At 37.3% G+C, this 13595-nt stretch overlaps 1 protein-coding gene across 1 annotated transcript; it reads left to right on the forward strand.

Annotated features, from left to right (window-relative positions):
- Positions 1–360: 360 nt before the first annotated feature.
- On the forward strand, positions 361–6416 carry mpdu1b (mannose-P-dolichol utilization defect 1b). The gene is made up of 7 exons (XM_049482946.1): positions 361–492; positions 2488–2555; positions 2649–2781; positions 3486–3571; positions 4320–4438; positions 4544–4654; positions 5260–6416. The coding sequence occupies exons 1-7, from the start codon at positions 365–367 to the stop codon at positions 5380–5382; spliced, it is 768 nt and encodes a 255-aa protein (XP_049338903.1). The 5' UTR covers positions 361–364; the 3' UTR covers positions 5383–6416.
- Positions 6417–13595: the final 7179 nt, after the last annotated feature.

Raw genomic sequence — 13595 nt, forward strand, 5'->3', positions numbered from 1 at the left:
TAACTCCACATGTGTTCATTCATAGTTTTGATGCCTTCAGAATCTACAAATTGTAAATAGTCATGAAAATAAAGAAAACTAAAATACGTATATATATATATATATATATAAATGAGAGGGCCCAGGTACGGGGGGCACTTTTTGCAACTTGGGATGTCAGCCTTAGGGGCTCCGTAAAAACACCCTCCGTATATATCTAAATAATATATTTGCTAAAATAAGAAAATGTATTACATTTTCTATTTATTCTTGCTTTAAACGTATAACATCTAAAATCCGACATTCCCAGGTTTACTCTACTTGTGTTCATTACGGAGGAGCGCTTGAAGGTAGCACCAGAGGTCACGTGGGCACATTCGGTACCATGGCGGCGTCCGAGGGAGTAGAAGCTAATGCTACTTCCTTCATGGATCCGTTAAAAGATGTTCTGGTGAATTATTTAATGCCGGAAAAGTGTTACGACGAGTTTTTCCTCAATTTTAACTTCCTGCACTTCCTGCACGGTATAAAGGCTCTTTATAACGTTGCGGGGGCGCGGAGTGCTCTGGAGCTGTGATGGAAGGCGGTCTAGGCTAGCGGTGTTGTTGTGGAGCTGTCAGTGAATCCAGCAGTGTTGAGCAGTGTTGGAGCTCCCAGTCTATTCATGTGTCAGATAACTTATATGTTTAGGAAACGGTCAGTAAGATCTGAGAGAGAGAGAGATTTGACCGGTTCATTCAGTTTAGAGAGGGGGATTCACTTTAGCTAACCTAGCTAAACTAAATAACCTACTAGCCTAGCTCCCTTTAACCCTGGCTTTCTGTTTCTTAGCGACGTGTCAGTCACTCTGTGTCCTCTGAGATAAGAGATCCTCTAAAAGTAGCAGGACTTGATTAAAGCGAAGATAAGCTTATATTTCTAAATCTACTGTTCATTCGTTTAACGTTTATTTAATAGAAACTGCCACAGCGGTTCAGTGAATATGGTAACGCTAGTTAGCCTAGTGTCCTTCCGCAGGTATTTTAGGGGCGTTAGTTTACACAGGGCACATTCCCATTGGAAGACTAATGAAGCTTTACTTTATCTCCCCTTTTTGAAATATGAAAAAATATGGCTAAATAGATTAATAGATAGATTATTTTTCATAACTCAATTTTTGTTGACTGTATATTGTTCCAGAAATTGTTGCTATAAATTATTGCAATATTGTTGTCTTTTTAAGACAACTTAAACCAATCACATAATAAAAACATGGAATAGCATGACAAAAAAAAGCAGTTATACTCTTTTAAAGATAACATTTTATTTAATTATAGTTTGGAAAATGCGTGCTTTTTTCTTCATCTACTGCCGTTCACACTGTGTAGAGAGTCACAGTTATTGAACCATTGGTTATTGTACAACTAACATACCGGTTACTGTTATATATGCGAACAAACATACAAATTAACACAGTCACAATTATCAAATATTATTGAGGTAAAGTCCATTTTTTGCAATGTTATTATCGTGACAGGCCTAAATAATAGGGGTGGGTGATATGGCCCTAAAATAATATGATATTGCATGGTATTTTTGTGATAATGCTCTTGGCTATATGACAAAACATTGAAAACTTTCAAAAATTTCAAGAATGCACTACTGCAACAAAAAAACAAACAAAAAAAATCTATTTTTGCATACAATATGATATGGCGCACCCCTAACTGAGATATTAAAAAAAAAATTATCAGATTGTAACAGAAGTCAATTATCCAGAATACTATCCGGACACTAATAATGCACTCTAAATATCTCCATATATCCAGAATTAAAGTAAAATAAATAAAACTGGACAGATATAATCTGTCTCTCTAGTATATATATCATGGGAAATAAGAACAGTGTGAATTTTTCTACTAATAAATATATCCAAGTATTTAGAGTTGCACACATTGCTGACCCAGATATGTAAATGCACACCACTTATTTAGGTTTAAGAGTAGGACTCTTAAACCTAAACTGTGCTCTCTGAAATGAGGGTGTTTTTTCCAGTACTTTTGGGCTGATTTTGGAAGTTGAGGGTAAAATGGAATGGTGATCATCGAACATCCTGACCTCACTAACAAAATTGTCCCTGATTGTTATTAAGTTTTCACAGCAATGTTCTGAAATCTATTAGAAAGCCTTTTCTGCACAGTAGAGGCCGATGCTACAATAAAAGCAGGAAAAGCTCCTTGTAAAACTCTTGATTTTTGAAAAAATATTGAAAGAGCAGGTGATTATACAGTGTACTACTGAGATGAAATGTAGTGGCATTTATGATTCAGTACTAATAATCCAACAGCAGTTCCTGATGTAGTCAAAACCTTACAGCACTGCTCAAAATCTAGTATAAAATAGGCTGATACTGCAACAAATACTTTTGATTTGATTGGACTTTGGATTCAACTTTTGGACATAAGATGTTGGTCTACCACCAGAAACAAAAGCTTATTGTATAACAGGTATTGTTTTATGTCTCTTCACAGTGGAGTGCCTGAAGATAATCATAAGCAAAGGTTTGGGCATTGGAATCATCCTTGGCTCTGTATTGGGTAAGCAATTAAAACAAAACACTGCTTGCAACCTTTTCAACCTTTTAAAAAGTTTTCTCTATGTTTGATTTCTATTTATTTTGGTCTCCACAGTGAAACTGCCTCAGATCCTAAAGCTGATTGGTGCAAAGAGTGCTGAAGGTCTGAGTTTTAACTCTGTGCTGCTGGAGCTGTTTGCCATTACTGGCACCATGGCCTACAGTATCACTAACAACTTCCCATTCAGGTATGACTACAGAGAAGCAGATAAAGAAAATCCTTTTCATTTAACTTAGTTAAATAATGGTATTCCTCCTCTTTCATTCCTTGAGTATGTAGATGAGATGATTTTTAGATGATTTGATTAGAGTGACAGGAAGTGTTATTGAAATCGCTATATTGAACATCCCACCTCATTTCCACCTTAACTCCCTAACACAGAAAAAGTATTGGATTGAACACCATAATTTCAAAGCGCACAGTTTGATTGTTCTACAGCTCAATGCTTCGGGGGGCTTGTTATTCCTCTGGCCCACACCTGTTTTTAGATATAGTACCAATAAGTTCTTCTTTGTTATAGAAAATCCTATTTCATTGACAAGACTTCTTTAGAGGGATTATACAAGCGATGGGTGTGCATTTGCACATCTGTGTAAGCAATGGATGCAAAAATTCCGTAGCTGAATGCATTGATTAGAAGGAATGTCTACAAATATTTAGTAGCCTCTCCTGCACCAATGTAGGTGCACTTTCTGAACTATTCCCAGTTTGATAATTTGATAATTCAGTTATTCATATGAAATGTTTAACAGTTGTATTTCCTCATGCCCTTCAACAAGTCCTTTTTGCATATTTGCTTGTGACAGGACTGCATGATATGATGTATGTGGAATTCACTGGAGCTTGATTTGTTTATGATCATCTAGAATTTATTGTATTTCTGATCCACAGTGCCTGGGGTGAGGCCTTATTCTTGATGTTGCAGACAGTGGCAATAGGGTTTCTTATCCAGCATTATAGTGGAAGCACTGTCAAAGGTACAGTAAGATGCATACATGGCACACGTTTTCACATTTTGTCTTGACATTTTTGTGACCAACATAGTAAATCCCAGTTTCCCAGTATCTTAGCATTAAGGTCTTAACTGATGTTAACATTGTCACTGGTAAAGAGTGTGAAACTGTGGTTTTTAGGTGTGTGTCTCACATAACACACTCACTACACTGTAAGAATAGGTCTGCCACTAGGCTTGTTGGTAGGCCTGTCACAAAAATCTTATTTTATAATGAATAGAGATGACCTTTTGCCTTTTGCTTGTTTGTTTACATAAGACTGAACATCTCCAATATTTTGTCTAGTCACATTAATCAGTGCATCAATAACAGCCCCTCTATGCACAGAGAAAAGACTGCAACAATAGAAGATAAAAATAATCTATTTACTATTAGTTAATTATTTTGCCCTTAAAATGAATGTTATTGCATATTATTATCATTGTATCAGTGAAATTAAATATATTTTTAAAATTACAATAATATAATGTATCACAATTATAGATGAATATATATATTGCCACTCATTAAAAATTAGTTATTGTGAAAAGCTTACGTCATCATAACTTAATCATTATATTAATATTTAAATTTATTATTAAAACTTTAAATGTAATTAGTAATTTAAGAATCCTTTTTGTACTAAGATCCTTTTAGGAAACCCAAATGTTCCCTAATCTTGAATTCTGCATATTTATGTTGTGTAATTGTCTCTTTTGTGTGATTGTTGCAGGATTGGGCTTTCTGGTAATGTACTTCGGCCTGGTGGCTTTCATCTTGTCTCCTGTCACTCCCATGTCTGTTGTCACTGCCATGCAAGCATCCAACATGCCAGCTATTGTCATTGGACGGGTACCTAAGGACTCATTATAGACTGATCAAATTAAATGTGAACTAATTTAGAAATGATTAAATTAAGGCATAATCTTACATCACTTTTATGTTGTCTCTTTTCAGCTCATTCAAGCTGGTACAAACTACAGAAACGGACACACAGGACAGCTATCAGCCATTTCAGTGTTCCTGCTATTCGGCGGCTCACTGGCACGCATATTCACCACAGTACAGGTATGTCTGCCAAACACACTCCTAACAGGGTCAGATGATATGCTGATTATCTGTAAAAACATGTAGTAGCGAGTGAAAACTTTTGCAATATAACCCCACAAGTAAGAGGTTTGTCTTTGATATTTAGTTCTTTAGTTTTCTTTAGTTTTTTAATCAATCACATATCCATGCAGCCTACCTTTACAGACATTAGCAAAAGAATGAGTCAGTGACAGTGACATTGATGCTTGTAAGTTTGCACTAAGCAAGCTAAGAATTACTTTTAATAAATGCATTGTGCTGCAGTCTCTATTTGGAGTGAATGAATTTGTTTATTTTAGCAAGAATTTGTAGCACCATGGTTGCTCAAGTAGCCAGCAAAAGCTTTTATAGCCACAAAATGTGGCTTTTAAGGAATGGTAGCAGAAGCACATTGATGAAAAAAATGCTGCTTTAAATGCTTTTATAATAGGATGCCACTATAGCAATAAGTCACAATAACTTTAGTCACCGATTGCCATAAGTGTTGGTCATATTTTCTAGGTATGTATTTTATATATTTATATTTTTTTGTGTGCACAGTATATACAGTATATTTGAAGGATTATCTTTGTTTGTTTTTGCAGGAGACAGGTGACTCTCTAATGGCTCTCACATACATCATCTCTTCTTCCTGCAATGGACTGATTGCTGCTCAGGTCCTGTACTACTGGAACGTCAGACCAGCAGTTAAGAAGAAGGCTGAGTAAACAAGGCCAGAAAAACAGCGATGCACTGAAAAGCTAATACCTCCACATCCATTCCAGCTGTAGAATCTGCTTGTAACTGTGGATTAATGTAATATGAAAGTGACATGAGATGCATCTGTTTAGGGAAGCAGTTTCCACTGAGTGGGTTACGGCACACTTTGAGCTAATAATGGGTGGAGATATTGGTAAGCAGTACTGTGTACAGATAGACACACATAATCATTCTCATTCTTTTAGTGCCCTCTTGTGGTCAGAAGTGTAGGACCAAAAAGCATTTCTCAAAAGTTGGACCCTTTATATTCAGCATGAAAAAATATTCCATTCACTACACACAAGATCATAGGTCGCCATGCCTAATTTGTTTAGATTAGTTTGTTTAGAATTTCCTTATCTCAGGGAAAAGATACAGTGTTTTCATGGTTCAGAAACTTCTTCACACTCAGCATTTACTTCACTTTTAATATCCACTGAAATAATTCCATTCAGAAATACTGTAGAGATTCTAGCTGAGCTGCTAAGGCAGAGCAGTGTAAATAAAATGAAGGCAAGGTTGTTCCACAGGTATGCAAATTGCACATTCAGAAAGGTTATTTTACTTGTTGTTTATCCTATTTTCACTGTCATATCAAAACCTTGTGAATTTCTTTCCATTTTTTTTAAACTTATTGAAAATAGCAGCTACTGTCCAGTATAAATGGTCCAAGACAAGCTATATTCTCTATAAAACTGAATTTCTATTAATGTACATTAAGTAAAAGTAGGGAGATCAAGTTATATGAAGCTTCTACAAAGTTTTTTTTAGAAGCATGGTTTTCTTATGACAGTGATGATTTCATTGAAGATTTCATCTTGTCAATTTTATTGATTGATGTACTGTAATTATAAATATAAACAATCATAAAAAACGGGAACACACGTTTTGGAATGTAGTGAAATGGTATTGCACTTTGCCCGCCCATCATGCAAGCATTTCTGTCTTGAAGGGTGAACAACAGGGAGTCACAAAACACAACAAAATAAATGGTTTTAGGAGATATGTGTCTGAACTGAGTGAATTTTATTGTACTTGTAATGTTGTTTTGCTGCTTTGGTTGTAGCTTCAACTCTTTGGTTTAAGCTCTGTGGGTTAAGACATTTACAGGGTTCCTGCTGGTCCTTAAAATGTCTTAAATTAAAATCTTGATAAATAAGGTCTTAAATATTTTCAAATTTACTGTATATTTGCAGTAGGTATTACATTTTCTAACATTAACGTTAGCTAACGTTACCGGTGAGAGAACTAAGGTTAGCGGCGCGCACTAGCTAAAATTAGCAGCGAGCAAACTAACATTACCGGAGCGAGAACTTAGGTTAGGGGAGAGCTAGTTAACCTTAGCGAAGAGCTAGCTAATATTAGTGTTGAGCTAGCTAACATTAGCGAAGAGCTAGCTAATATTAGTGTTGAGCTAGCTAACATTAGCGAAGAGCTAGCTAATATTAGTGGTGAGCTAGCTAATGTTACCAGAGAGCTAGCTAACATTAGCAGCAAACTAGCTAAAATTAGTGGGGAAATACTAAGGTTACCAAAGAAATTAGGACTTGTATGACTTTTGGGTCTTAAATTTATTGAGGTCTTAAAAAGCATTAAATTTGACTTTTAAAATGGAGCACGAACCCTGAATTACTCCAACAACATTAGTCATTCATCTTTATTCAGATGTTCAACTGGTGTTGGATCCACCAGTTTAGCCTGAATTCATCTTCAGTTAAAACAAAATTGACCCCGAAACCGGTTTGTCAGTTCTGGCTTACTGCTTCCAAACAAAACATGGTATGCACGTGTGTGTTTAGGGTCTGCCTGTAGATGGTAGCAGAGTAACTGCTAGCAGTACTGAATATCCTCCCCCAGACTCACACCAGCACACAGACAATGAACTGATCACAGTTCACATTAACACTATTATTTGACTCTTTAATAAACTCTTTGCACTTTACTCTGCTGGTCTCATTAAAATTCTGTTCAGGCGGCTGTTTTTATTCTATGAGGAAGCGTACCTGTTTGAGTGCAGTTGTGTTTTTTTTCAGGAGTCGCTCTGGGTGGTACTTTGGTTAAACTAACACAGCCAATTGAAAGGCATTACCTTGAACAGTAAATGCTGCTCCCTTTCAAAACATCAACTTTGCAGCTGCCTAGTGCTGGGTGAGAGAGTCTATACTGGTATAACTGCATTGGCGTCTTCACAAGTCATTTTTAGTTTGAGTGATATGGTTTGATTAGGAAAATGTTGAGAACGCTGGACATTTTGGACATTTATCTTAAATGAGCAGTCAATTTAAGAGAAGCAGAACTGAACAAAGTGGGTCCATCAAAGCAAACTAATCCAACTTTGTAATAAAAAAAAGTTGTGCTGCCCTGGTAAAATGATACAACCCCAATTACAAAAACAAAGAGATGCTTTGTAATATTTTATATACGTAAATGTAAATACCACTGAATGCAGTGATGTGTAAATGTTACAAAACCCATATTTTATTCACAATAGAACACAGAACACATATCACATGTTGTGATATTGTAGATCTCCTTTAGACTCCCCAAAAAAGCTGGGATGGAACAACAAAAGGCCTAAAATTGCGTAAAGTTTGTTTATTCCACCATCTACAATACATTATAACAACAAAAGATTCAGAAAACCTGGAGGAATCCCTGTACATAAGCTACAAGATTGGTGGTCAATATTGGATGCTGGCTGCAATTAAAACAGGCTATACTGATTCTGTACTTGAAATCACTGCATGGGCTCAGAAACACTTCCATAAATTGTAGTCTATGAACCCAATAAAAACAGTTTCTGTATGTAAAAATTGACAAAAGTTAATAAAAAATTGCAGAAAATTTGTAAAGTGTCAAACGTACAAAAATAAACAGTTAAAGTGTGACTGGTGCAAATGTTTGGACATCCTACAGTTGTACAACTTAATTAACTCCTTAGGCTTAACTGTCTCGTTAGGACTGGTTTGGCAGGTCAATTTCAAAGTGTTATAAATTTTTCTTCTCTTTAAAAGCTGCGAGCTTGTCTAAGCTGCTGGCTAAGAAGCAAGCATGCATACACTACATGGACAAAAGTATTGGGACACCTGGTAATTTATATACATTTGTTTTTTTTGTTTTTTGTTTTTTTTTACGAATATCAAAAATGGCTGTTAGTCAGGTCAGGGCTATATGTTGCATGATGATCAGCCCACCATTTCCCCAGCTCTTCAACTCATCCCAAACATATTGCACGGAGTGCTGTAATTCCAGGTTTGCAGCTTTGTAGCTCAATACTGGGGGCATACCCCTGTAGTTCACGCTGGTTATTGCCATACTGCCAATAAGTTCCTGTTTATTTTTGCTTTTATTCCACTGACAGTCAGTGTTGGGAGTAACGGCGTTAAAACTAACGGCGTTACTAACGCCGTTACTTTTTTCAGTAACGAGTAATCTAAATAATTACTCTGACTGTAACTATAACGCCGTTACCATTTCCAACACCCCGTTACTGCACGTTACTTTAGCCTCTATGAACTTTTTTTTTGTTGTAACTTTGGTTTGCCCTGGTTAACCCCTCTTCTTTCCGGTGAACTTGAGCTTCTGGCCGCTGTGCCTGTGTGTTGGCGTGGTGAAGTGAGGCACAATTGTGACGATTTGCTGCTCTAATCAATTCAGTGATTGCCCTGGACAGGCCAAGTTCCGATTTAAGGAAGTTAAGCTCTTTTTAGCTGCTCCGGTTTTTGTGGTGCTGCTGCTTTCTCTTTTAGAGCTTAGATTCTCTGCCCGAACCCGACCTGACCCAAAGACCGTCCCAAAATCGGGCTCCTATTTTTATTTTATATAAAGCTCTGGTGTGATAATCACAATGTTGCTAAATAACCAATTATTATTGTTCACTAAAGCGAACGAAATAACGAAAACTGAAAGTGAAAAAACATTTGTGTTAACTGAAACTAATAAAAACGGTAATTAAAAGGAAAAAACATAACTATCTCGAACTGTATTTTGTGTTTATAAAACTAACTAAAACGAACTAAAATTACTGAATTTTCGTGTTTAATTTATTTATAAGAGCTGTTGTACAGCGGAGTTGTACAGCGGGCGGTGTTGCCGAGCGCATCACCTCGTGGTCTGTGGCGTTAGTTCTTGTGTAAAGCGCTCCCGCTAGCCGCAAAATGCGACAGAAAACACTGAAAAACTGCAGATTACATGGGATTACAGTATGAGTGCAAGGCAGATGAAAGAGAAACAGGAGATTCAGTATGTGAGAACATTTACCTGTGAGTAGCTCATTCCAGAACAAGCAAATATCTCTCTCTCTCTTTCTCTCTCTCTCTTTCTCTCTCACGTTTATTAGATTGATCTCTCTGATATGTGTGAAAACTAATAAAAACTAGCAAGCCCACCCTAAAAACAAATTAAAACTTACTGAATCAAACTATAATAAAATGAAAAATGTAATCACGTAGCTCTGGGCGCACGTGAACGCCTCCGCGTTTGACTTGCAGCACTGTGTGTAGCTGTTCTTAAAAATCATTTTAATTAAATAATAGTTTTATGCTATGTTACAGTGTTAATTAACATAATTCTGATTATATTTCACTCATTCAATCAGCCCGAAAACAGACAGTTTATGGTTTGGGTTGGCTCGGGCTGATAATGACAGTTCATGGTTCGGGCTTGGGCAGAACGTGCACGGGCTCCGGCTGGGTCGGGCGGATTTTTTGGGCCGATCTAAGCTCTATTCTCTTTTGGTGAAACTGTTATATTAATACCATTTTTAACGGTAATTAGATTGTTGTTTTTGTCCATTATTTTGTTTTGTTTATATATACATATTTCCTTTGAGTGTGGCTTGGTTTGTTTAACTCCATCCCCAGAGGCGTTTTTCCGTTTTTTCCGTTTTTTTTCAGTATAATATGTTTTAGTAATTTTCTTTGGTTCTGTGAAGAATTTCGTTTTTATTTTTTGTAATTCGTTAGATTATATTTTTGTCAACATTTTGGGTTTATTATCGTTTGGTATTTTTCTAATAATAGTAAATACATAATTAATTTCCTTTTTTTTTGACGGGCGAATAATAAAAGTAACGCGATAGTTACTTTTACTGGTAACTAGTTACTTTTATAGTGGAGTAACTCCGTTAGTAACTCAGTTACTTTTTTGGAGAAGTAACGAGTAACTATAACTGATTACTTTTTCAAAGTAACGTGCCCAACACTGCTGACAGTGGTGGTGTACTTTAAGTGTGTGAGTTTGCACATTGATGTCAATAACGGAAGTAATTTAAGAAGCTGGATGGATTCATCAGAAGGGGTGTCCACAAACATTTGGACAAAAAATTAAGAGACAACTTCAGTTTCTGAATCAGTTTCTCTGATTTTGCTATTTATAGGTATATGTTTAAGTAAAATTAACATTGCTGTTTTATTCTATAAACTACGGACAACGTTTCTACCAAATTCCAAATAAAAATATTGTTATTTAGAGCATTTATTTGCAGAAAATGAGAAATGGCTGAAATAACCAAAAAGATGCAGAGCTTTCAGACCTCAAATAATGTAAAGAAAACAAGGTCAAGTTCAGAAATCAATATTTGGTGGAATAACCCTAATTTCTATCATGCATCTTGGCATGTTCTCATCCACCAGTCTTACACACCAGTCTTACACTTTTGGATAACTTTATGCCACTCCTGGTGCACAAATTTAAGCAGTTCAGTTTGGTTTGATGGCTTGTGATCATCCATCTTCCTCTTGATTATATTTCAGAGGTTTTCAATTTGGTTAAAATCAAAGAAACTCTTCATTTTTAAGTGGTCTTATTTTTTTCAAAGCTGTATAATATCAGTTTTCCAAACAGGAATAAGCCTATTCATAGACTATATAGAAAATCTCCATTCCAAATGCTGTGTCTAAGACTAGGATTAAGTCCTGCCTGGGAAATTGCCTATAGTGTAGCAGGATATCCAGAATATCAAAAACTGGTAGGAACACACTCACCGCAGGCTGTTTGGGGGGAACAAAAGAGCAGCGTTTGATGAAAGGAACACCTTGCCAGCTGTTAAACATGGAGGAGAATCTATTATGCTTTGGGGGTATATAGAACAGGAAACACTGCATGGGTGGATGGTGGAATGGATTCCAGTAAAAATGACAAAAATATGTCAGCTATCATGACAATCAGTCAAAAGCCTGAAAACCAAAGAGGCAAGGTGCTACAACAGGATAATGATAATAATCTAACATACCCCAAAGTTCAACTTTTTCATCATTTAAAACTCTTCAAAGCAGCACAAGAATATGAGAGAAAAAGAAACCCTCTAAAAAGGTGCTAAAATATGCTTTAATATATATAGTGTTTCCAAACTTTTGCACATGGCATAATTACTTTTCATCTTGTTGTTTGGTTTATTCAATACATTGACATGCTATAGTCATTGAATAGCCCTGTGCAAATTGATAATAAAGGGTATCACCTCAGGGGATGGCTTGTAAGTGAGGTTGATGGCAAGTGATGTGAATTATCAATAGTTTGACTGAGGCCTGATAGCGGGTGCCAAATAAATAAGATTTTCCATTTCCTAACCTGTGCAAACATTATGGACAATCCCATTTCACCCCTTGGCCCTAACACTTAGTCATATAACTATGTTTTGCACGTTAACTTCTTGTGTACAGTGTCCTTAATCTTGTTAGGCTGGAGGAGTAGAGTGAAGTGGTGGGGGAATATGGTGGTTTGAATGGGGATTTTTCAAAGGCACACTCCAAACAGATGGCAAGGCAATACAGTAAAACAGAATACAGAAACAGCAAATTCAGGAAAGGGTGCATAATAGGTTTGCACAATAAAATCATTCAGCATTGCCATTGCAATGTGTGCATTGTGTAGTACACTGTAAAAAATTACTGTAGTTTTTACAGTATTTTTTTACAGTAATATACTGTTTTTTTTTTTTTACAATATGTAACTGTATTTTAGAGTGCATCGTGGTTGTGCAAAACAATTACAGGAATTAACAGTAATGGATGAGCACAACTGCAAGCAGGGTCGTGTTCAAAGCAGTTTCACAGTAATGCACTGTAAAAGTCTTGCATGGATTGCGCGGGAAGACAGGAGAAGAGAGGACAAGACAGCCTGGAAACGCCTGTTTTTCACAGCTGGTAAGTTCAAGTTTATATTACTTAAAAGAGGGGGCTCGGTGTGTGGGACTGGGGATGATATAGCTAACCTCTAGACTGGAGAGGCATTTTGTAGTGCGCTAATTAGCTAAATGCTAGCGTGGGGACTCGGTGTGTGGGACTGGGGATGATAAAGCTAACCTGGCTAGCTATCTAGCCTGGTGAGGCATTTTGTAGCGAGCTAAATGCTAGCGTGGGGACTCGGTGTGTGGGACTGGGGAAGATATAGCTAACCTCTAGCCTGGAGAGGCATTTTGTAGCGAGCTAAATGCTAGCGTGGGAACTCGGTGTGTGGGACTGGGGATGATATAGCTAACCTAGCTAGCTATCTAGGCCGGAGAGGCATTTTGTAGCGAGCTAAATGCTAGCGTGAGGACTCGGTGTGTGGGACTGGGGATGATATAGCTAACCTAGCTAAGCTATCTAGCCCGGAGAGGCATTTTGTAGCGAGCAAAATGCTAGCGTGGGAACTCGGTGTGTGGGACTGGGGATGATATAGCTAACCTAGCTAGCTATCTAGGCCGGAGAGGCATTTTGTAGCGAGCTAAATGCTAGCGTGAGGACTCGGTGTGTGGGACTGGGGATGATATAGCTAACCTAGCTAGCTATCTAGGCCGGAGAGGCATTTTGTAGCGAGCTAAATGCTAGCGTGAGGACTCGGTGTGTGGGACTGGGGATGATATAGCTAACCTAGCTAGCTATCTAGCCCGGAGAGGCATTTTGTAGCGAGCTAAATGCTAGCGTGGGAACTCGGTGTGTGGGACTGGGGATGATATAGCTAACCTAGCTAGCTATCTAGGCCGGAGAGGCATTTTGTAGCGAGCTAAATGCTAGCGTGGGAACTCTGTGTGTGGGACTGGGGATGATATAGCTAACCTAGCTAGCTATCTAGCCCGGAGAGGCATTTTGTAGCGAGCTAAATGATAGCGTGGGAACTCTGTGTGTGGGACTGGGGATGATATAGCTAACCTAGCTAGCTATCTAGCCTGGAGAGGCACTTAAAATATGGTAAACTGAAT

This window comes from Astyanax mexicanus, chromosome 8 (assembly GCF_023375975.1).
Source record: "Astyanax mexicanus isolate ESR-SI-001 chromosome 8, AstMex3_surface, whole genome shotgun sequence".
NCBI lineage: Eukaryota > Metazoa > Chordata > Actinopteri > Characiformes > Acestrorhamphidae > Astyanax > Astyanax mexicanus.

Bases quoted from the DNA above. Each gene is read 5' to 3' on its own strand.
- mpdu1b (XM_049482946.1), top strand. From the start codon at position 365: ATGGCGGCGTCCGAGGGAGTAGAAGCTAATGCTACTTCCTTCATGGAT. The intron at 2,782-3,485 runs GTATGACTACAG...TCTGATCCACAG, and splicing joins ACTAACAACTTCCCATTCAG to TGCCTGGGGTGAGGCCTTAT. The intron at 3,572-4,319 runs GTACAGTAAGAT...TGATTGTTGCAG, and splicing joins TAGTGGAAGCACTGTCAAAG to GATTGGGCTTTCTGGTAATG.